This window comes from Thermobia domestica, chromosome 15, assembly GCF_964235325.1.
Source record: "Thermobia domestica chromosome 15, izTheDome1.hap1.1, whole genome shotgun sequence".
Lineage (NCBI taxonomy): Eukaryota > Metazoa > Arthropoda > Insecta > Zygentoma > Lepismatidae > Thermobia > Thermobia domestica.
The window spans coordinates 15,732,907-15,757,846 of NC_137468.1; the positions used below are offsets into that span (position 1 = coordinate 15,732,907).

General features: G+C 32.7%; 1 protein-coding gene across 1 annotated transcript in view; it reads left to right on the forward strand.

Annotated features, from left to right (window-relative positions):
- Positions 1 to 22,516, forward strand: part of LOC145672085 (facilitated trehalose transporter Tret1-like) — a 44,144-nt gene extending 21,628 nt beyond the window's left edge. Inside the window, exons 2-4 of the mRNA XM_081741335.1 lie at positions 12,778 to 12,868; positions 17,827 to 17,962; positions 19,933 to 22,516. Coding sequence (XP_081597461.1) covers positions 12,778 to 12,868; positions 17,827 to 17,962; positions 19,933 to 21,209 — 1,504 coding nt within the window. The 3' untranslated portion in view covers positions 21,210 to 22,516. The remainder of the gene's footprint in view (positions 1 to 12,777; positions 12,869 to 17,826; positions 17,963 to 19,932) is intronic.
- The last annotated feature ends 2,424 nt before the right edge of the window (positions 22,517 to 24,940 follow it).

Here is a 24,940-nt window from a genome sequence, read left to right on the forward strand (position 1 = left end):
GCATAATTTGAATGCAATTTGTCTTAAAATCCTCATATATATGCCGTCTGCATCTGAATGTGCCCCTCCAAATTTACAGAGAAATCTGCGCCCTTGGGTGCGATATGATGAATTGTAAACAATTTTCATAATTTGATCCGAAGTATTGAAAATCAAATATATATTGACGGAAAGCAGTTCTTCGGAATAAAGTATATGCAGACATAGAGAAATGGTTCTGTGGTGTTAAAATTGCAGCGTAATATGTGATGTAAACAAACCTTATCTTAGGAACAGGAACTGAAAAACCTAATTCAAATCGGCTCGCTTTGGTTGACCGAAAATAAATCAAGGTTGCTATTTTGTTTACTGTACGGACGGATCTATTCGTTGAGAACCAATCGCCAAACTACCCTTTAAGTTCAGTCAACAGCTACAGGTGCCATAGTTTCTACTCAGACAGGCTAGCAACACATGCGAATTCATGGAACAACATTAGGGAACACAAAAAAATGTTCCGTAAACATACTGTTTACTGAACGAACGAAACAAAGCCTAGACACCAAATAGCGCAAGGTACAAACAAATAAGTCTCGTGGTTCGCAATTTCTTTTCTGGCATCCTCTCAAAAACGATCTGGCTTTATCTGCACAAACAACGAGTTCTGTTTATTAATGAGAGAGTTTTGAGATTTATCCAATCCATACATTTGCATATGGCACACAATAAAAATTGTGGCTTTTTGTTCAAGAAGGAGTATTGCGCAACAAGCACCGTAAAATCGGTGAGTGGACATCAGAATCATGTGAAATATATAGATGGAGGCAGCCCTTTTTAAGTTCTTCGAGAAATCGTAATTCATCTGGCGTAAGCTATCTCCATCTGTTCCGGATTTGTTTGTCTTTAGTGCTAGCAAGTTCAATTCTGAGAAAACTGTTTCAAGGATAAGATTAGTTTCAAAGAAGAGTTAAATATTTAGGTCAGAATTGTTAGGTTAACCTAATTGTACGTGCTCATTCATTGTCTGCGTTTTCTCAATCTCCTATGCAGCTATTGTGCATAAAGAATTTTGTCAATTTTCTTCAATTATTGTGAGGTCTGTAAATTTAGTAAAATACAATAAGAAAGTGTACAATTCTGAAAGCTTAAATTGAAAGATATTTAATATCACAATGTTAATGATAATTTTAGGTTATTACTTAATCATAATGTGTACTGTCCTCTCGTTAGTATCATAATGAAAGGTTTTTGTGGAAGTATATTTTAGTATCAGTTTCCTGGATTCATGCGCTTTATCAAAAATTACCCTTTTTCCCTTCTTTCGTACGAATTTACCTACAAACTTTCCCTCAAACTACGAACACTGAACTACATCTCGTATTTCACACTTGGTTGGCGCTTCTATTACGTTATGTTTTCACGCTTGCTACTCAATAATGATTGAATGACGGTCTGATGTGCGATGTCCAATGAACGGCTTTGTCTTACCCCGTTTCGAAATCACATTTGGATCTCTTCTGGTGGCTTACTGGATGTTTCAAAGATAGCCTTCATAATTTACCGATCCTTATGGTGGATCACCACCCGGAAGTCAGTACATATTTTAGCTCATTGCCTTAACTACTGCGCAATAAAACGTTATCTATTATAAATATTGTACTATAAGATAGAGTAATGTTTCAGCTAGAGCACAAGATACTGGCTCATTTGGTTGTGTCTGCTGATATCGAAAAATGTAACAAATAAAAGAAAATATTTGATTTGTTTTACAATGAGCACACAAGATGGCACTTGTTGTAAGGTCTTACTAGAAGTGCTCAGTTTTACGAAATGTTTATTTGTATGTGTAAAGTATTTTAAAATATCGATCTTATTACGAAATAGATATATTGTTTGACCGTTTTTCGTGTTATGTTTCAAATTTTATTTAAATATTAATTTACATTTAAGGAAATAGATTTTTAGACGAAACTTGCGCAGAACTTCATAATGCGTTGTTGCCAAATTTGTACGTTTACTGTAGTAGTCACAATAAGAAAATTCCTGGATTCTAGCGTTGCAGTTTGAGAAACTGAATTGCAGTAAGGATCAAAAACTAAGTTCTCTAGTAAGTATCCAAGCAGAATTACATGATTACTTCCTTTATTATCTGGCATCAGTAAACATTCGACACTACCTGGCAACGCCGCACTACTCAAGCAGTGTTTAGCATAGCACCGAGAACACATAGTGATCCACCTTAAGAATGAGTCAGAATATAATTGGTAAACAGTGTATTTACTAAGAACATATCTACTGCTATAAGCAGATAATCCCAAAGGTTAGAACAATATGGGTCTTATGCAGAGTAGTTTTGACGTATGATAAGCGTCATACTAAAGGCCTGACTGCTGCAGAAAACCTATATTAGTCGAACTCTAGTATGGCACTAATCACATGACAGAACCACTCTGCATAAGTCCCTATAATTTGATAGAATTAAAACATTTTATGTAGTCTAAATGTATTTATATCCGCGACAATAAAATAACCCTGTAGATGTTAAATGACATGAAATAAAATGGTTTCATAAAAACGAAGAATATATTACTATGGTTGCTAAATTCCATTTAAAGCTTCTGGAAGAGAAACGAATATTCAAGCACATAATTGGAGCATAACCATAATCCAGTTTTTAAAAATATTAATTATTTGTGCATAGTTAATTTGGCAGCTTTCAAACTTGTTCTATTTAATTAGATTGTGATAAAATCTCAATTCTAATTGTTTTTAAACTTGTTTACTTGCGAGGTGGCATCTGCTGCTCTTGGTACTGAAAGAGTAAACAATGGCGGAACCTGACAGAGCAGCCATCTCTTTGAGTTCAGATATGTTGGACAGTTTCCTTGGAAACTTTCCTGCTGTTCAATGGGTTTGTTTGTTTTTGCACATGAAACTACTGAAATAAGCACCAAAAAAATATACTAGGTTGCGTATAATGCGATAATGCTTAACATACGGAATACTTGTTGATCCAATACATTTAGCACAAGTTATTTTTAGATTGGAATTCATTTCAGAAACACAATTCTTAAGCTCACTCGAGATTACTTTCTTGTTTCGCGAAGAGTTGCAAACAGTACATAAAACGTTTAAAATTATATTGTTTAAAAAATTCTTAAAGTTAAGTATAGACGTTTAATTTGGGCAACACATTTCCTTTCTTGATTTACTTACGTAGATTTTAACGTTTATGTTTTGTAAAAGATTATCAGAGGCGAGAAATACTATCAAGACCAGCTGAAATAAAATGAATCGTGAAGTTGTTTTTAAATTGCAAAGGCATTGTTTAAAAATCTTATTCTAATTTATTTTAGCACGATTTCCTAAACTTCATAGGCCTATTAAACAAAATTCCTCAACATTAAGATTTTGTTTGTGAATTTCAAAGTGTTTAGCAATATTGGCCAAAATAAGGAGTCATAAATTTATTAAAATAATAATGATTACAGTCAAACCTTTAGCACATTTTGAGGATAATTAGAATGAAAATAGAAAATAATTCAACTGTACTGCAATTTACATAAAATATTTTACATGTTTAAAAATATAGATTAACAACAAACACCAAGATCTTTAAAGAAATAATTGTACAAAATTATACTCACACATTATTATCGTTGTAATGTTATATCGCTCGAGCTTAGATATGCCATAAACCTCAAGAATCTAAAATAGGTATTGATCAATTATTATTCAACACATATGCATCCCTATCTAAAATTTAACCTGGGATCACATGCACTATAGTTTCTTTTTATTGTTCACAGCATGAAAGTGTAATTTCAAGTTAATTAGAGCTCAAAAATTCAATGGGTGCTCAGCACCCATTTAAATAACTCCAATGGGTGCTCAGCACCCATTTAAATAACTCCAATGGATGCTTGAGCCTCAGAGCACCCACGTAGTCGGCGGTATGGTATATGATTACCATATCATCCAAGATTTCTACTGAGTAAATAGATGTATGTCTCTCTGTGAAAAACTGTGCCTCGTATTTGAACGCTGGTTGATGCGAATTTACTGCCTGTTTAATGGCTGGCTACATGAGACGGGACCTACTTCTTAAAGTGATATTCGAAACATTATTTGGGTTTGTTTCCGAGACAAATCAGAAACAGAATCGAACCTCTGAGACCATGAGCGTGGAAAGCACGCACGCTACCTACTTGGTCATGAATAAATCTTAATTGTGTATGTTCTTACCTATGCTATATCCGTATCCTTACCTATCGTAGCTATGTATCAATAAATAATAATTGCATGAGTAATATGCGTAGTTAATTGCTAATTTATAAATAGCTTTTTATACTGTGTATGAAATGTAGAACTTATGAGATTGTGATCGACGTACAATCATATGCCATAATTGTCATGTACATACTTCAATGCCTTCATCTGAAACTGAGCAAAAAGCTTTTGAGCAAACACTAAATCTCTTGTGTAAGATTGGCAAACAGTCTGTTGGCTTTATGCCTACCATAATATGGAAGACCATTTTAATAAGAACTAACAACACAAAAGTGTTCACAACAGTTAATCTAATTACTAATGCTACCCATGTTTGCACATACTCTACGTAGGTTTAAATTATATAGGGTTATGTGTAACTCTTTTAGTGTTCTTACCCTTCTAAAATAATCATTTAGCATACCATTCATAATAACTCAAAGGTTTGTTGCAGACCTATACAGGATGTTTCAAAACAATAGCGACAACGTTTCGGACATGATTCCTATCACCAAGATAAAGACAGTGTAGACCAACTGGGTTCAGAAATCGGTCATTTCGGAGTTATAGGCTGCCGAAAACTAAAAAATTAACTTTAAAGGTCCATAGCTCCAATACTATGGGGACCTACCGTAGTCAGGTCAAGACTTCACTTAGGAACTAATATGTGCAAAAATACTCATGTCATACCATTATCCAAAAATACATGTTTCGGAATCCTAAGGTACTCACGCAAAAAATTTTATAAAGGGAATTTGGTTACGGACATATAATTTGAAGTACTCACCAACTACCTCTAGAAAAATCGTTGCGGAAGTACCGCAGGATTCTGAAACATGGATGTATGAATAGGGTACATATTAGTTCCTAAGTGAAGTCTTGACCCGACTAAGGTAGGTCCCATAGTATTGGAGCTATGGACCTTTTTTAAATTTCATTTTTCATGTTTTCGACGGTTTATAACTCCGAAATGACCGATTTCTGCACCCAGGTTGGTCTATACTTTTTGTTTTACCTTGATGTCAGAAATCACCTCCCAAACGTCGGTGTTGTTTTTGAAACACCCTATATACATAGGAACATTCTTCAACGCGCAAAGAATTTTGCATTGGTTGGAGTATGGGGAGCTGGACATTTTCCTTATAACATAAACTAATAATGTGTTATTGACAAGAAATTTTAAAAACACATGTACAAATATTACAAAAATAAATCTACATAGTAATGCATTGGATACAGCTAAAATATATTACCAAATGATAGAGAGTGAATATTTCAGGAAATGAAATTGAATATTTAGTTTAACGTTCCATAATTATGCATAAAAGCTAAGGGAAGCTATAATAATAATAATAATAATGGATGAGATAATGGAATAAAGGAAGTGGAAGGAAACTAGAGAACCACGCAGCAAATGTTAACGTTCTACCACTGAGCCATCGCAGCTTTATCAGTGATTGTTTGTATTTCCTTTGTGGCACTATGCTTACAAATTCTTCCCTCCAATAGAAGTTAACATTCTTTGAAAATGGAAATTATATTTATTATTAAAATGTTCTATGCTTTTAATGTAACGCTTGTTATAGATGTAACTACATTTTTGACTGTTTCTAGCAACCAAGGACTTTGTTTTTCACTAAATCTTCCTCTTGGGTTGTCCTTCGTTCTTTCTGCGTCTTTAGCTCCATTGCCAAAGTATTCTGGTTCCTTCAGCGGAAACGCGCATGATTTTATTTTGAGGGATCGTAATTTTAATGACTGTTGTAGTTTTCGGACGTGAAATGTAGCCAGATCATAGATTGGTTTTGGTCTGTCTTTATTTTCTTTTTAGAAGTGGAGAGAAATTCCAAACGTTAAAGAAAAGAAAAAAGGCTTATACTCGTTTGACATTTATCTGGTTCGTAATTATAGCACTCTTCATGTCATACCATTAATTTTAGTTCTTGACTCATGATAGACAGAAAAGTATATACGATTTAGGTTCTCTTAATTTCTTTTCGGAAGTTATCGGATATTATTGGAATTGTCTGTTCTATGCAACTATTATCACATTCCGTCCTTCAGTGGCGGCTACAAGCCATTTAAGAGTGAGTTTTAATCCAGCAAAGATAGTTGAAGCTGGCTGCAACAAAAATGGTAAAAGCTACTACTACTACTACTACTACTACTACTACTACTACTACTACTACTACTACTACTACTAAAAAAAACTTCCAGCTCTAATATAAAGTATTAACCTATTCTCAAAGTAAATAATTTATTTTAAATCAGAGTACGACATTTCTAAATTAATAAACACAACATAAATTTATCTCATCATTCTGTCCTCAAATAAGTAACCTAATGACAACAGAACAGGAAATTAAAAGTGTACTCATAGTATATGGAATTTGACACTCTTTGCGTTTCGCGTTGTTCTTTGTGTTAAATTAGAATATAAAACTTGTTAATACTCCAAACTATATTGATTGAAACATTAACACTTGAACACATGCGTAATATTGATTTTGTTTTTCTAAAATACAATTTTCTATGATTTTCGTTGATGAACTTATATTAGTTCAAATAGAGAGGTCAAGCCGCGATGACTCAGTGATAAAACGCTCTTCTCTGGTGTTGAGGTCCCTGGTTCGATTCTAACTCGCACCAATTATTTCTTGTAGTAGACAAACACCATGTAGGCCTATGTGGGTTTTCTTAAAATTCTCAAGTTTCCTTCCACTTTCTTTATTCCACTAAATACCTCATTATCATGATTACAATCTCCTTTAGCCTCAGAGGATAATATTAACGTCATGGGACATTAAATTAAGAGAAAAATGGAGACTGCTCAATCAGTTAGAATGCATACGGAACACACAAATAATTTAACCTCTAGTAATACACTGTTTTGTGAAGATTGGATTTTATTCTTGTTAGATCTTAATTTTTTTTTACACAATCCCAAATCAAGATACTTAAAAAATCATCGATAGTTAAGAGAAGTGTTGCTTTAAGTGCAGTATATGAAGCTATTGGAGCAAAACTTTTTATTTAATTATCAAAAGACTAATCAATAAAAAAATTTCAGATATTTCAGACCAATCAGATATTTCAGTCAAAAAATTTTCTTGTACAGTTTGTCTGGAGAACTACATATAGTGTAACCGAACCCAAACTATCACTTAACTCAGTATCATAGTCGGAGCTGTGGGGGGGAGGGGGCATAGGGAGCATTGCCACCCAACTTTTTGACAAAAAATAAAAATGTCACCTATAAGACCCTTCAATTCTCATTTGTATTTACCGTGCCCCCCCAGCAGACAAAAGGTTGCCCCCCAGGAGACAATTCCTAACTCCGTTCATGCTCAGTATGATGTGCTGATTCCGTAAAAAACTCGATTTAGGGACTGTTCAAAAATTTTGTGGCCCCTGGTCCAAAAACTAATTATTGGCCAAGATCACAATCTTTTTTATGCATTTTTTGATCAAAATTCTTGTTTGTTTTGTTTAGCAAAATAACGAACAGGTCTCTTCGACGAATATTCTTAAATTATACAATAATCTATTATTTATTGGCTTTCAAAATGTATTGATTTCAAACTATTCTAAAGGTCTTTCATGGATAGATAAGTTTAACTAACCATCATAGTTGGGAAAATTAGCTAAAAGTTTAACGGATTAAAATTGTACATCAAGTGAACGAAAATACAATTAATTAAATTTAAAATTTACAAAAAAAAAAAAAAAAAAAACTGCTAAAATTACAGTTAACTTCAAAATTAATTGAATTAAATTAATTCTCACTGCTGTTTAATGAGAAATAATCTCGAGTTGTGAAAGTTAAAATAAAATTTATTGGAAGGTCATGGGAAAATTAGTCTAATATGAAAAGTTACCGTTTTCCAACAAAACTGATCAAATAATAAATTCAAACATAAGAAAACTCAGAAATTAATTTCACACAATTTTTGAGAAAAAATTAACAATTCATTTTTTAATTGTTAAGAAATTTTAAACTACTATCAGCTGAAAATCAACTCCTGAAAAATTTCATTGATTCAATTAAAATTTAACAATTTTAACTGGATTAATTTAATCGTTATTTTTTTAAAGAGATTGACTACAAGTTTACTAACTATAACTGAGAATAAGTAATTCGTCAAAAGAATAAATTAATATAAATACAGAATTAAGTGGCACCCATCATCAAGATTTCAGGGATACAATGTATTCTCATTACCACTCTTCCGATGATATGATGTTATTATTAAAATATTTAGTTTCAAATTGAATTTTAAAAAAATAGATATGCGAATTTAGAGACATTTATGTATTTAGCAAAGAAGTAACTGTGGTCGAAGTCCTCCCGCCATTATATCTATATGAGAATGGCAAAACATATGTAAATTTGTACAGGCAAGCAACTTTCAACCTTATGAATCAATAAGAGGGTGGTAAAATATATATCAAGTTTTGGCCATTTTCGTCTTTTCGCTTCAATAGATGGTCACACTGAGACCTATATGATGAAAAAAAAAAAAGTTGATAATAGCTTAATTTAAAATTCCTTATTTAGTGAAGGTCATTTTTTCATGTTTTTAGCACCCTATAACTCCGAAATGACTGATTTCTGCATCCGGGTTAGTCTATACTTTTTGTCTTATCTTGGTGTCAGGAATTCCCTCCCAAACGTTGTCTGTGTTGTTTTGAAATATCCTATATATATTTTGCCATTCTCGTGAATACCTCTGCTCTTTCTCCTCTTGAATTGATATTGTGCTTTTGAAATATTTCCGAATAAAAACTGAGCCACATTTAAAATCTGTCTTACTTCCCCAGATAGTTTTTTTTTTTCTCGTACTTACTTCTTTTCCTTTTTCGAGGAAGAAAAGTTTTAAAACTGACATATTGATGTTTAACTTGAAGGAGTAAAAGAAAACGCTACATGCTAAAAGCAATATTTTTAACTATTAAAATAGAATTTTCTTTAAAGCTTCCGGTTTCCAAGAATAGCTAGGCACACATAGAAAAGTTAGATTAGAATAGATCATAGTTATTAGGGCAGTTAGAAGAAGTAGAGACTGGAAACATGTGGAATTGCTTCGAACACCAAGGAATAAGTACAAGGCAAACACTTGTTTTACATCTTTATCTTCATATAAGTAAGGAGAGACTGGGAGAGAAGCCAAAGTGAATGAGGAATGGAAAGTTACCTGGGCAAGTCATCAAGCTTGTTCTCGGTAACCCTTTGGCAAATAACACAAGTGAATGTCTTGTTATTTTGATGTGTCTAAGTACAGCACATGTGGATAGCAATGATCTGGTTTCTGAAAGAGCAACTCTCTGCGTGTGTGTTTGGATTGAAAACTCTTGGCAAAAACAAATCTGGATGCGGAACTCCAAAAGTAGTCAAACAAAGGCTGCTTCATTATTTTTAACACATGTTTACGAAGTCATGAAAATAGTTTTAATTGTTAATTATCCATCAACGTACTATTTTTAGAAGCGGAAATGAACTCTAAATATAATTGATATTAATTATGCAAAAGATGAATGAACTTAGAACTCACATGGAAACGCATATAACTGATTTTTTTAAATATTGAATTATATTTTGCATAAAATGCGCTAAAATAGAATTTGCATCGCTGTTAAGAACACTATATTACGCTACATTACTATAAATCCACTATATTATTGTGGATTTTAATTATAAATTTTAAAAAATGAGTGTGTGAGCAGTCTTTCAACTTAATGCTCTGTGATTTCATAGTTTGGTGCTCTCACTCTCGGTAAAGCACATGGAGAGGGAAAGGAGCTGGTAGATAATCTGTCGTTGATAAAATACAGTGGTGCCAGACAAATAACATTGATATCATAGTTGATGGTTTTGCAGGCATATTTTGTTTATATGTTTATCTGTATCCATAGGATCAATCTAATTACTAACTGGTTCATACTAGCTTTGCTATGTTAAACAACTTAATCTAGAAATGTAAGTCCCTGAGCAAAGAAACGTTTGTTTGAAATAATAAATGTGTAACAGATTCGCGATCTAACTGAACATATTGAATTCATCAGACAGTATAACAAGCAAGAGGGAGTTGTGTATAAATATAAAAGGATCCTAAAAGGATCCTAGATCCTAGAATGCTGATTGGGTGGGCAGAACGGACTCAACCAATCATAATAGAAGTTGCCAAAAGTGAAACTAAGCACCATAAATCTCTTTCCTTCTCTGGTGCGGCAGAAAAATATGATACAAATTAAATTTTTCCAATAATATGCCCAACTGTTTGTCAATTTTAAGTCCTGCATTCTAATTCATAACACAGCTTCGTTCTTTTTCAATAAATCTGGCCTCCTTCCATTTTCTTATTAACGTCCTTTGTTCCAGTCCTAACACTTAAACCTTGCACCAATTAATATTATGTCCTGTGTCCCTTACGTGCTTAAAAATGGCACTTTTCTCTTTCCAATCTTAAGTAGCCTTTGTATTGTTTTAACCTTTCTTTTAGTTTTTCCCCGTTTCACAAAGTTTGTTTCCCCGTTTACATTCACTACACTTTACCTTGTAAACCACTTTTCTTCTTTGCACCAGCTCCTCTCAGCTTTCATCTTTCACTTCTGTCTTCTTTCCACTCATGCGTAACACGTCCAATAGCCTTTACTCCGTTTCCTGTATGTCGAAACGTTCTCTATTTTCTTTAGAGCTCTCTTAATTATCTCAATGTCTCCTCCCCATAATTTTTATTCCCCTCCATTGCTTCTTTTCTTCCCCTCCATCTTCTTTCTTATCTTCGTCCTGCTCCTTACTGTTGTGGTCCTTAGGAAAGATGGAGCCGTTCTGACCAGCCAATCAGCGTTCAGAACTTCTAGGATCTTCTAGGGATCCGTCTGTGCTTATACGAAACACCCTCTTGTTTGTTATAGTGCCTGATGAAGCCAATATGTTTAGTTAGTTGAAGAAACTGTTGAACATTTATTATTTAAAATAAATATTGCTTTATTCAGCGAGTTTAATGATCATCCTATCTTGCAGAGGACTGTACTTTCTATGAACATCAGATAAAATACATATTAGTACTAAAAGATTCAAAATTAACCAGAAAAACAATATATTATTCAGAGATCAAGCATCTGACCAACATAAAAAAAATGTTTCTGAAAAGAAAAAAGTAAAAAAAAAAAATATTTTTTTAAAAATACTATTGCTCAACACTAGAAATGACATTGTTGCCAACACCACTGTTTGTGGTATTTTTCTTTAATCAATAGACGTATGACATATATACTTTTCATTTCGTAGATCTTTCAGTACTCAATTTATGGACATTTACTTCTTTTAATTTCGATTTACATCCCATTGCCTTTTGACAAGCTGCAATTATTTATTTTCCTAAATGCTGTTCATTCCAACTTTTTGCAACTGCGTACAACTTAATAAAGCATTAAAAAATCTGACCACAGCACACACTTATTACTGATCTATGTTTTAGTTTTGGCAACGTATCATTGCCTTTATCAGGCATTCATTGATTATAATTACCAAAAATGTGAATGATTCTTTAAATATGCAAGCGATTTTCTATCCTCAAGTCATTGATTTAAAAGTATTTAAAAAAAAGGAAAATAAATATACGTTTCATTAGATTACATATACTGAAAAAAGGACTTTTTAATTGTATAAGACTATATTAAAGAATTTTGTCTGCACCAGGCCAACGGAACATCAGGCCAAAATTGTATAGTTTTGGTTAGAGAAAAAGATCCAAGTAAATAACTTCTTGTATCACTGGTCTATTAGTAATTATTCTGATGGAAAATACTATATATATATATTTGGAAATTGTCAAATTGTATAATCAATAAATATCCTTAAGTTATGGAAGACCTTAATATCCTTAAGTTATGAAGTTATCCTTAAGTTCAGGATTCCTTTTGCTTAGGTGATGCACGGTAAGGAATAAGACAAGTGAGACGGATAAGGTAATGCATATCCAAAGTACTATGCCTTAGTATTGAGAACTAGAATCATGATTTGACTTGTTTCACATAAGTAGAAACGAAGTTGCAGGGATTTGAAAATTTGACTATTTTTTTTTTTTAAAAAGAAAATAATTTTATCTCGACATCCAATTACGTAGATAGTTCTAAATAGACATAATAATGATCATAATGCTTTCCAGCAATTTGAGATCTCAAAAATTTCCGGAGATATATTAAATTTTACAATTTTTATTCCATATTACTCAAAATGGTGTATATGTGGAAACTTTTTAAAAATCAATTTTGATTTACTTTGTTTATTTACTTTGCTTCTATAAAGCATTACTTTATACTAACAATACTTTTCAGCAGGTTACAACTTCTCGGAATTAGAAAACGAATTGAATTTTTGAAATGTTTTTATTAACATTATTATTATTATTATTATTATTATTATTATTATTATTATTATTATTATTATTATTATTATTATTATTATTATTATTATTATTATTATTGTTATTGTTTATTACTCATTATTCTTATTTCTTTCAATAGTTTCCAGCTTACTGTTAACGGAACTTCCAGTAAACCCAGTGATGCACATAATGGCACTAACCGCCCTAAAAGGGGTAGCTCTCTTAAGCAGGTAATGAAACAAATTTTAAGCTTCTTTCTGGTTTTTATACGAATTTTTAAGTACTTGAAGTATTTGATAAATTTTAGTATTATTTCAATCATGATTAACCTTTTTATTTAAGACTTAAAGTAAATACAAAATTATTTTAGTCAGTGGATTGGGTTAAAAACATGCTGAGAATCTGGCAATAGTGACTAGAGCAAAGTACTCCAAGCGTAAGCATGTGTACAGTATACAAAGTTCTTGAAAAAAAAAAAAACTAAGGGGGTATTTACTTGATTGTTCAGGAACACAATGTTTAGAAACCAAGCGATAAATAACGAATTTCTAGCTTTCAAGCCTCAAAGTGCTCGTCGACAAAATGTAGAGGGCTTTCTCTCTGTCGATTATCATTTATCTTTCCCCTTTGGCGATTAGCATTGAAATTTTAAATTGTAGATTTTCAACACTTCCGGTTTGAACACGCGTCAGTCGAGATGAAACTCAGTATTGAGATACTGAACCCATATCAAAAAGCCAATTCTTACCGGTTTTGCCTATAAAAATTAATATTGAAACCGGCAATAGCAGATTTCTATCACTTCTGGCTTTAGTAGTGATTCAGAGAAGAGATTAAACATTCTTACCAGGCTGAATCGATTCCAAAATACTGCTTCTTGCTATATATTACTACTGTTTTGCTCTTAATACTTATCGACAGACATGGCCTTTCTATAAAAGTCTCCGATAGTTATGTAGCATAGTTTGGAAGTCTGATATAATAAAGAAAATACTAACTTAGTATCATTCAGAGAAACAAACTAATAAAAAAAATGATTGGTAAATGCTTTCGTTGATGCTTCATCAAACTACGAGCACGAGACACGTGGGTGCTAAATAAAATGAAAACTAAGGGATTTCCGATTAACGTCAGAACTAGTTCCTTTGTAAAAGCCTTTTATCCTTACCTGTAGATGAAATAAAATTAAACAAATGTTGATTTTCTTTGAATGTGTTCTAAGAAGATATTATATTTCAGCTCTGGACAACATTTTTTTTTATTATATTTTTTTATTGAAATAAGTACTTTAATTGCCCTAAGAAAATCCACATTTTAAATTTTATTACATTGTAGAATTATCTGGTAGACGGTGGCTCCACGTTGCGTGAAGTCGCTAATGCTCTCACCTTTGGTGTCAGCGGTTCCCGGTAGCGACATTCGGTCGAAAAAGTGTAGAAAATTTTCCAGATCAGTCATCATAAGTGAGGTTTTTTTCATTCAAACCAGATATATGCTGGGATGGTGCCTTGAACAATGGTCCCAGGTCGCTTCTCTCCTGACTTTAATCCTTTCTTCCTGTCCAATTCCCCGGGCAGTGTTATTACCGCGGGACATAATCTCTCATACAAGCGGGCTAACGTGACCATAGATGCCGAAAGCCCAGAAATGAAATGAAATCTTAACATCCCGCCATTATACCCTTTAGACTAAGAGATACGATGAGTAATGCAAGTGAATGATGATGGAAGAATTGGTGGAATGAGAATGTAGAAGGTAATTGGATTGCCTCGAGAAAATCCACGGACACGATGTTGTTCTCCACAAACTTACTTGGCTGGGGATGGCACCAAGTACCTCACGGACCAGAGGTACTATTGAGCCAACATGTTACTCTCCCCCCTCCCAACCTGAAAGTCCAGAAATCTAGTCCTTATCTGGTAGAGATATTAAATGGAAAAGTAGTAAATCTAAAAAGTAGTAAATCTCATCGTTAATGCTGTGCGTGTCAGCATTAAAAGAAAATAGAACAATAGATACAAACAGAATTTTATTATTTACGTATACAGTAAATAAATCTGTCCCAACAGAACAAGAACTCTCAATTATTGACAGCGAACGAAATTTGTTTAGCTCTCGATGTATGTGTGTGTCTTATCGTGGTATTATATGATATAATTAAACAAAAATTAATAATGGCTTCGGGCTATTTCTCATTAACCATATTGTGTCCTGTCCTTCTGCTAGTGCCATAATGTAAAGTTTGATGAGGGTATGTACTACTTCAGTATGGCATGGTTATTGTGCAGTGTAAACTTTTAAGATTTGGAAAATAATAATTTTCTCGTAAATTAAGCATGAGAATTTCCTCGTATCATTTTTTTTCAACACATTGAAATCTATCGATTTGTATATTCGTCATCTCTGTCCTTTTTAATTTTTTATGTTTTTTAATTTTTAGATTTTTTTTCCATCATACAGTAATAACAGTAGAATTTTATTATCGATTAAAAGAATGGCTTAGGTAAGTGTTCCATATTACTCTTCATCGGGCCCTCGGTGGCTCAGTGGTAGAGCGTTCACATCTGGTACATAGGGTCCTTGGTTCGATCCCAGCTCGCACAAAGTGAGCTTTGCGGTGGACAAACACCGTGTGCTGTCGGGTATCTTCTCTTTCGTACCAATTTCTTAATTCCACCATTTCATTCATTTCTCATCATCATCGTCTCCATTAGTATACACGACAAAACCGTGCGATGTAAGATTTCATTTCATTTAATGATTCTTCATCGCGACAGCTCGCCGAATTATTTATTAATAGCTCTTAATATTCCTTAGATATGATACGAAGTATAAGGCATTCTGACTTCCTATAGTCAAGAGGTCAAGTTGTTGATAGGCATAAGTGTAAATACACGGGGAGAGAGAAAGAGAGAGAGAGAGAGAGAGAGAGAGAGAGAGAGAGACCATATTTATTTATTTTTTATATTTTATTTTATTATGAACAAAGTTTGTCAAAATGAAATTGCTTTGAAATTGTATATCATGCAATTTGTTATCCACAGTTGACATACGGCATTATATTTTGGAAGAATTGTGCTCTAGCGAGAATTTTATACAAAGAGTAGTCTTCCATATTTGTTTGTTTGACCTTTGTCTGAAAGCCTAAAGTATATATATACGAAGTTTAACACCTTTGTCTAAAAGTATTACTTCTGCCATCTCTCTACAAGGATTAAACTCTAATGTGACTGGAGACAGTACATGGCGATAAGGAGAGGGGGAGAGGGAATCGACCAAATATAAATTTGAAAGTGTCTGCTTACAGGCCAGAATCGTTGGAAGGATGGAGCACAAATAAAATAAGCATCAATTGCAAACAAAATTAACTACATCTGATAGGTGTATAATGCTGTTAAAAATATTACGAGTATAAAATACTTACTTTTGTGTATATAAATATTTGAGGATGGTAGCATGTAGTTGGAATATTTGGCGGAAGACTGTAAACGTTCCTTTAAATTACTTGCAAAGGCCCCCTTTCCGCTTCTTAATTTAAGTTCTGTATCTGTATGTAACTACTAATTTAAATAATGTTCCTTCCAATATATAATTTATATTTCTTTCGAATATTTCAAATGAATCACTTGGGCACTTTTTCGTCAGGATCACACAGATGGTAAAACAATGAATATTGCACAATATGAATATTATCAATGCTACTAGTTTTATGTCTCCCCCAGTGGATATAAATTACTCTGTTTATTAGTTATGTAACATTTCGCAGATTTAAGATTAGTGCACTAACTTAAATTAGTAAAAGTCTGTTAAATATGTTTTTAGGAATCTTTTCCACTGAACTGTTGAATATGATAGTTCCTATTTAAGATGATATCCCTGGAAAGAATCCCTTAAAACATAATTTACAAGTTTTTAGTAATTAAGTTAGTGCACTAACCTTAAATTTACACACACATTAGTTGTTACATAGCTAATAGAAAAATTTATATCTACTGGAGCACGTAGATAAAATTACACGTGCAATGTTGCTCAAAATGTCGCACAGAACCTGATGGCGTGTTATCCTTTGCCATGAGAATAACGGTCGACAGACTGATCCTTTGGACACTGCAGCAATCATGTCAAAGCAACGACAAGTACTCTGCATTTTCCGAGTGGTTACGGAAAGCGAGACTTGGTGAAAGGGTTATTTAATAGTTTTAAATTAGAAGGAATCAGTTTCAACTGAGATATATAATTTATTAGAACAAATAATTCAACGGACAAGATATATAAATATATAACCACTAACAAACCGATTCCTCTGTGAAATTGCTCCGCAATCACAGTTAAATGTCGGAAGGCGAAAATTAGCTTGTATCTCACAACTCATTAAATTTCAAATAATTTTGATTAAACTTTGATGTTACGTTTAGTTTCAAAATATCACTTCGAAATATTTTACCAAATCTAACACTAATAATTACATGCACTTTAAGTCTAATAGGAGTCGGGGCCATTCCCAAGTGGGCGATCAATACTCACCTTAACGTTCTCCAAAAATCTACAAATAAAAAAAGGGTTTTGAAATTTAGAATTAGTGAATATTAATCACGCACTCACAATGCTCCCGGTTCCTTATACAAACCTTTAATACACTTTTCTCTTTAACTTTTCATTTTTTCGACACAATTTCGAAACAATTTCACTGTCAAAAATGTTACATGTTAACAGAATAAATTACATGTTGACTGGGTAAATTACCTTGTATAACTGCAAGGTTCGATAGGTCAATTTCTCAAACGTAAGTTCGTAGATGGCAGCACTATAAACTATAGCAGCAATGTTCATCAATGTTTCCAACTCTAATCAGAATCAAAATCTCTGTTTCCTTTTCTACTTTTTTTTTTCATTATGCTTCAACACTTAATGTTTCCTATTACAATAAAACTTCTCGAAAGCATTGTTGTTCGTGTCAATCAGTTCTTTCTGTGGAGTTATTCACGTACGTTTAGTGGTTTACGTTACTTATTTTCAGGAGTAACGGAACTTTGTAGCCACCCTGTATTTTCAAAGATTTTTTTTATATTTTTTATTTTACTTTTTAGTAATATCAAAAATAGTGCGAATTTTTTTGCTCTTTTTAAATCTGTCAGTGAAGAAAAATTGTTTGAAGAAATATTATTTATATTCGGTGCTTCTTTTGTAGGTGATGGTGGCCTTAATTGCCAACATAGGCACTATTAACACTGGAATGGCCTTTGGATTTTCTGCTGTGGCAATTCCCCAGTTACGTGAAGCAAACAGCACCATCACAATGGACGAAGATGCAGCTTCCTGGATAGGTAAGAAGTTCAGAATTGAATTAAGTCATTAAAACGCAACGTGACCAATGTATTTTAATAACAGGTAAAAATATTATGTTAATTGTGAATACAATTCTGGACAAAAATGTACGAAGTTCAGTATATATATGTCCTTGTGATTGGGTGTGATTACATTAGATGACGGAGAGAGAAAATATCACGGTTTGATGTGGTTTTTAAGTTGTTTTTTTTTTTTTTTAATAAGAAATAACGTGTTGAGTATCTCTATCACATATTCTTTTCTTTTTTCATTGATTTATATGGAAAGTACATCTTTCTTTTCCTTTAAAATAAACTGAAATTTAAAGGAAATTAAAATTATATAGGCGCATGAGAGTGATACAGATTAACAGAAAATTTACTACTTACGAATACATCTTCTCAGGGAAAAACGTATCGGAACAACAAGCTAGTTTCGAACTTCAATAAGTAAGGTAACAAAGATAGAAATGGATGAAAAGAAATATGGTATGAAGAAGGAATACATAACACCAAATAAAGATAACGTGAGAAATGAGTACTAAATTTGGATTTTGGCAACATTGATAAGATCTGGTTAACCTACCTTTTGATGTATATTTTAGATCTGGCAATAATGACATAATATAGACACCGCTTCCACCAATTCAACTCTTTCTTTCGCTCACTGTGCTCTGCTTGTGGATTTTAGTACTCAATGACAAATTTATATTATTTATGCAAATGTAGGTTTATATTTTTTATTAGTAAGTTTTTTTTATGTTTTTGACTTATAAATTTTATTCAGTGAATTTCAATTGCTTGTCTTTTTCTTTGTCAGTAGATTAAATAATTAGTAACTCGAGAAGTTAAATAGTAAAGAAAAATAAATAAATAAAATGTATTTCTTGAGCATGACTTGATGTATTTTCAGTTCATATAATGATCAATTTGAGATTCTGTGTATTCTGATATTCAACATATCGGTGCGCGTGGTTTAGAAGTTGATTTCCTATTTTCGAGTCACGATTTTCGATAAAAGCTTAAGATTTTCTAGAGTTGATTCAGTGTTGAGATCAGGGCCGGCTCTACCGTATGTGCAACACGTGCACTTGCACGGGGCGCCAAGTTTAGAGGGACGACAAAATCTGTCATAACTGTATTATTTAAAATAAATATTTCTTGTTGGAAACAGGGCTTTTGACGATGGTAATTAAATTTACTAATCGGATCTTCTATTTGAATGCTATATTCATAAATCATGTTCAAGTCGTATTAGTTTGTCACATGGACAATGCTAAAGCAAATGACCAAATAAATTCCAGTATGAATTGCTTGATTGTTGTCAAATACAAGAACTCAATTCTCGAATAGTAGCGAACACCTGTTCCATTTAGTTAGTTATCACGGTTTTTGTATGAAGACTAGTCTTGTCTTTGCCACAAACAAGTTCCTTATCACTGAAGATGGAAGTTTTAATGTTTTAACGAATGTAGAACGAAAATCAAGAAATAAAGATAAGAGGTAGTTGCACTGGAATTGCAAACTGATATATTGAGATTGAAGCTAGATATTGAATTCTATAAAAAGGATTATCATCTTTCCTCTGTAGGTGTGTTTACCTTATCTTTTACTAACATAATACTGTAGATTATGATTAAAAAGACACACGCGATTGTATTTGTAGTGTTTAGGCCTTTCTGAGTGTGAGTGCACTTTCCCTCCCCTCAGTTGTTCATGATGGAGTAGCATACTTAAAATCGTGGCTTTTAAGGTTTTTTTTTTCTTTCTTGAAAAAGGGGGTTGGTAAATGATGCCATGGCACGGGCAACATATTGTTTAGGGCCGGTGCGTTGTAATAACAAGTTTAATTCTTTACTTCTGTTATAGCGTCTAGCGTTTGATAACTTGACTCACTTTAAATTAATTGCAGTTTGACGTTGCGAAAGTTCTTTTTCTGTACTACAGTATTGCATTTGTTGTACTTCCAGCAAGCTTGTCGTCTATCACCACGCCTGTTGGATGTCTGATGAGTGGATTTATTATGGATTCTATTGGCCGTCGAAGTACTCTGATTCTTCTGGAAATACCAGTGATTGTCGGCTGGTTGTTAATTGCTTCAGCCACTAATTTAGGAATGATATATTGCGGTCGTCTTCTCGTAGGCTTTGGTTCAGGCCTGGTTACAGCTCCAAGCAGAGTGTATACAGGCGAAGTGACGCAACCACACTTAAGAGGAATGCTGGCAGCACTTGCATCTGTTGGAGTTTCTTTTGGAATATTTCTGGAGTATGTCCTGGGAACTGTCTTCAAATGGAACATACTCTGTGGAATAAATGCCTGCGTGCCGTTGTTGGCATTTCTGTTAATGCTACCAATGCCCGAAACACCAAATTGGCTTCTGTCTAAAAATCGCAGAGAAGACGCTAAGAAATCGCTATCTAGATTGCGTGGAAATTCATGTAACATCGAACAGGAACTTGAAGATCTCGCACAATTCACCCAGAAAAATGTGGTAGCGAAACTAAGTGGAAAGGAGTTGCTAAAAACACTATTGAAACCAAATGCCATAAAACCATTTATTCTAATGCTTTTCTACTTTCTTATATACCAGTTCTCAGGAGTAAATCCTATAACGTTTTATGCTGTTGATATTTTCCAAGCTTCTGGCACGGATGTCAACAAGTACACGGCTACAATAACCTTGGGTACTGTTCGTTTAGCGTTAACTTTGGTCGCGTGTGTTCTTATGAGAAAGTGCGGTCGCAGAGTGTTAACCGTAGTATCTGGAACAGGATGTGCCATTGGAATGTTAGGACTAGGCACATACATGTATTTGAGTCAAGTGTGGATTGCAAATGGTGAACCACTGAAAGCAAGATGGATACCTTTAGCTTGTATCCTGTTCTATATCATTGTATGTACTATTGGCTTCTTGGTGGTGCCATGGGTTATGATTGGTGAAGTCTATCCAACACAAGTGCGTGGAATCATGGGAGGTATTACAGTATGTTTTGCTCACTTGTTCGTTTTCACCGTTGTTAAAACATATCCTTATCTACTTAAAGCCATGAATGACTACGGAACCTTTTGGCTTTATGGTTGTATTTCTCTTATTGGGACGATATTGCTTTATGGTTATCTTCCCGAAACAAAAGGTAGGACTTTGCAAGAGATTGAGGATTATTTCTCGGGCAGAATTGAGAAACTTGGTTCTAATGAATATTCAAAATCTGATGGCTGTGAGAAAAAGCAAGTACCTGTATAATAATGAAGTCTTCCAGTATAGTGTATTGAGTAGCTGGTTTTCTTCCTCCCCTCCTCCCCCCCTTATTTTCTGCGTTGAATGATTGTGTGTGTTTATAGTTCAAAGTGCATTACTTAATACAGATACTTACTGAACTCAAGCAGTGAGCTCTGTTTATACGTTAACTTGCCATGCATACCCATAAGGATTCCGAAACATTAGATGTAAACGACAGAAATTTTTAATATTCATGACCTTTTTATTTTACTAAGGATCAGGAAAGATTTATATACATAATCCTTATCTGACAAATCTAAATGTTGGTCTAGATGATTACATAATTAATATGCTCCAGTGAATAGTTGAATGTTTTGAAAGATTACCAGGCTATTGCAATTATCAAATCTAGACTTGTATTATAGAATAGATTTTAAAACATTTTTTAGGTTTCTACTAAATGGAAAAAAAATCTGTTTTATATGGAATAGTATCGTTTAAGGAATCAGTTGACTTGAAGTGTACAGTATATAAAGTCTGCAAGTCAAACAAAGTAGGTAATTCGGTGTAATTTCACTCAGTGAGACATTACGAATTGTCTACTAAGAAGAATTGTTATACTGTGAAAATTAGGTATTTTTTTTTCTTTTTTGCTTCAATTTGTCTATTTTATAATTACATTAAGATCAAATTCACGAAGATTTAGTAAACTATATACATATTTAAAAAAAAATCGGGAAATTTTTTCTTTCCTTTTTCATTCAAATTGAATATATGTCAGGAACCACCATAGGAAGGCACTATAATACACAGTGAACCAACAGTGTGTGGACAGTAAATAACACTGATATATATTATTATAGGTTTCCTGAAATATCTGAAAAAGACAGATTAAATTTAAATAAATGTAATTATAAAAAAAATTAATGTAACACAAACATCGAAGCTACATGAACGTTATTGTTATAGTATAACCCTAATATATATTTTTTTTTCACTTACTGTCCACCTACTTCCAGTTCACCTTGTATATTAATCTTGTGTTGTTTCTTTTATATAAAATCATATGGCTTCCTTAGTATTAATTCAAGATACATTGTACTTATTTTATCTGCGAACTAATAATTCTTAGAAACTTGATTTCTAAAGTTAACCTAAAAATACAGGTTGTTAAAACTAAAATTAAGTGTTTTTTTTTCTGATTACAATGCTAACTCAAATTTATTTTACAAAGGTTATTAACTAAAATATGAATTGATAAAACAAAAATGAAATAAAGCTAAATTAAAAGAGTTGTATACAATGCTTTTCGTAGCTCTAAATTTTTATTTCTTGGTAATTTCATAAGTTTCTTTTAATATTTATGCTGTTTTATTTTCTGGAAATGTATAATTTTACAAAATCTATGTGGAAAGTAGAGATCTTAGGTAACATATTTTTTAACGAAAATTAAAATTCAAACAATATGCTTTTATTCCATATTTTGACCAGTGACAAATTCTAACAGTTTCTGTTACTATAAATTAAAACTTGGCTTGAACTGACCGCTTCTAGTTTTATAGAGTAATAATATTTAATTTATTCAATTGATCAACCTTAACAGACCAAATTAAGCAAGTAGGTCAGTTACAGAAGTGGTCAACTTCATAGGTTTTAGTGTATGATGAACTTTCATTTGTAATTTGGAATATGTAATATTTTGTGTATCCATAAACAAGTAGTGAAGGAAATTTATATTGTGGAAAAACTGTGTTGTAAAATTGATAAGCGTAATAGTAGCATAGAACATCTATTATGCTTCGTGACGGAGACCAATAGCTTGGCTTGTGACGTCCTCATTAAACTGTAACCATTTTATTTATTTATTTATTTATTTATTTATTTGTTTGTTTTATCTTTACTGTCATTTATGCTCTTATATTTTAGACGACACCTAGTATAATGGTCATCGTGCAGTTTGTCAAATCTGGAAACGTACTCACAAATTTTAAGTTTGGTAATCATTCGGTTAACCCAAGCCAACCTGTATTTCTGAAACATTAAACGTCTGAAACTAGTATTGAAATAAGAGTATAACATAGTTCTAAAAATTTGTATTTGATAGCTATAAGTGTAATTTGGTATAGCCCCACAGACGTATTTAAATTTTGTAAGTAATTATCATCTCCAACTGTGAAGCGGGAAACTCAGTGAAAGGCCATATAGTTTGGGTCCCACGTTAAATTTTACGTCCATATTTCACATAGCCTTGATAAGAGTTTTTCAAACCTCAAAACAACCGAATGTCAAATATTGAATTATTCGATTACTAATTATGCACTATACTCTAAAGATCTGACATGGTATTGTTAGATGAAAGACCATACCTAATAAATAAATAAATAAATAAATAAATAAATAAATAAATAAATAAATAAATTATATATGGGGTGTTCAAAAAATGGAAACCACAGAGCACTATTCTGCAGGTCAAAATAAAGCAAAAGATATATATATTTGTACCTTTCGGGTTCTCGTCTGGAGACGATTTGCACTATGTGGCAACATTGCAAACGAATCTATTCAATAGTTACATCGATTCGTTTCAGATGATAGTTAAAGTCGATAGTAACACTAACATCACTTATTAGTGTAGCAATCGATGTAACTGCTTCATGTATTCGTAGAGTTATGCTAATGGCTTCAACTTAATCTGCGACGTTGCCACATTGTGAAAATTTTATTCCCCATAGCGGCTGAAGGAGGCTCCGGGGGGGGGGGGGGGTGATTATAATCATATAACATTTTTGTTTAATTTTGACCTGTAGAATAGTGCTCCTGTGGTCCATGGGCGCCATTTTTAGAATACTTAATAAATAAATAAATACATACATACATTGTATATATATATAATATTTAGTGTTTAATCTTATAATTGATTTCTATGTCCACTGATTATGAAAACCTGATGTAGAACCTAGATATATTAAGGATTAACTTTTACAAATGTTTGACGAGAGAATAGAATAGCGAAGGTGTATATATCTGATACAAATAGTGGAACAAAACCTAATACTTGACATAAATAACACATGAAAAATATACTTAACAAAAATTATATTTGATTAGACATTTGAATGAAGCAAATGATTTCCAGCCAAGTGTCCAAGGGCAAAAGAGTCCTGAACTATATGCTAGAACAATATTACGTATTTTAGAACACAGTACTCTTTGCACGTGAAGTAAGTCCACTTGAACTTAATATTGAAAAGCAGTATATGGTATTCATCATAACGTATAAATAGCTCACTGTACATAATCTTATTATTTATAGTTTCTTATATATTTAGTGTAATTATTTTATTTTAGCTTTACTGAGTTTTAATACTATTACTGTAATATCCCGTTCTGATATACAAAACATTTTGAATTGCTTACGAATATAACATGTAGTGGAAGAATTTACATATTGTTTATTCCATCTCTTCCACAGTGATATTTTGCAAGTTTCTTCTAAGAAATAATGTGTGATCATAAAGTTGGCTTAGATTCCTTGAATACGTTCATGGAACGTCAGGTTTGGTATCAATGCAAATACTTATATTTATAATTATGTGTGTTTATACGTAGTGATATTTCTTTGTAATTTATTGCACACATTTGAAGGCACTTTGAAGATATGTGCTCTAAAGTGTTACACTATTCACACAATATAATAAAAATCAATCAAAATCAAACAATATAATAAATATAGGAAAAAATAGATTCTCATGAAG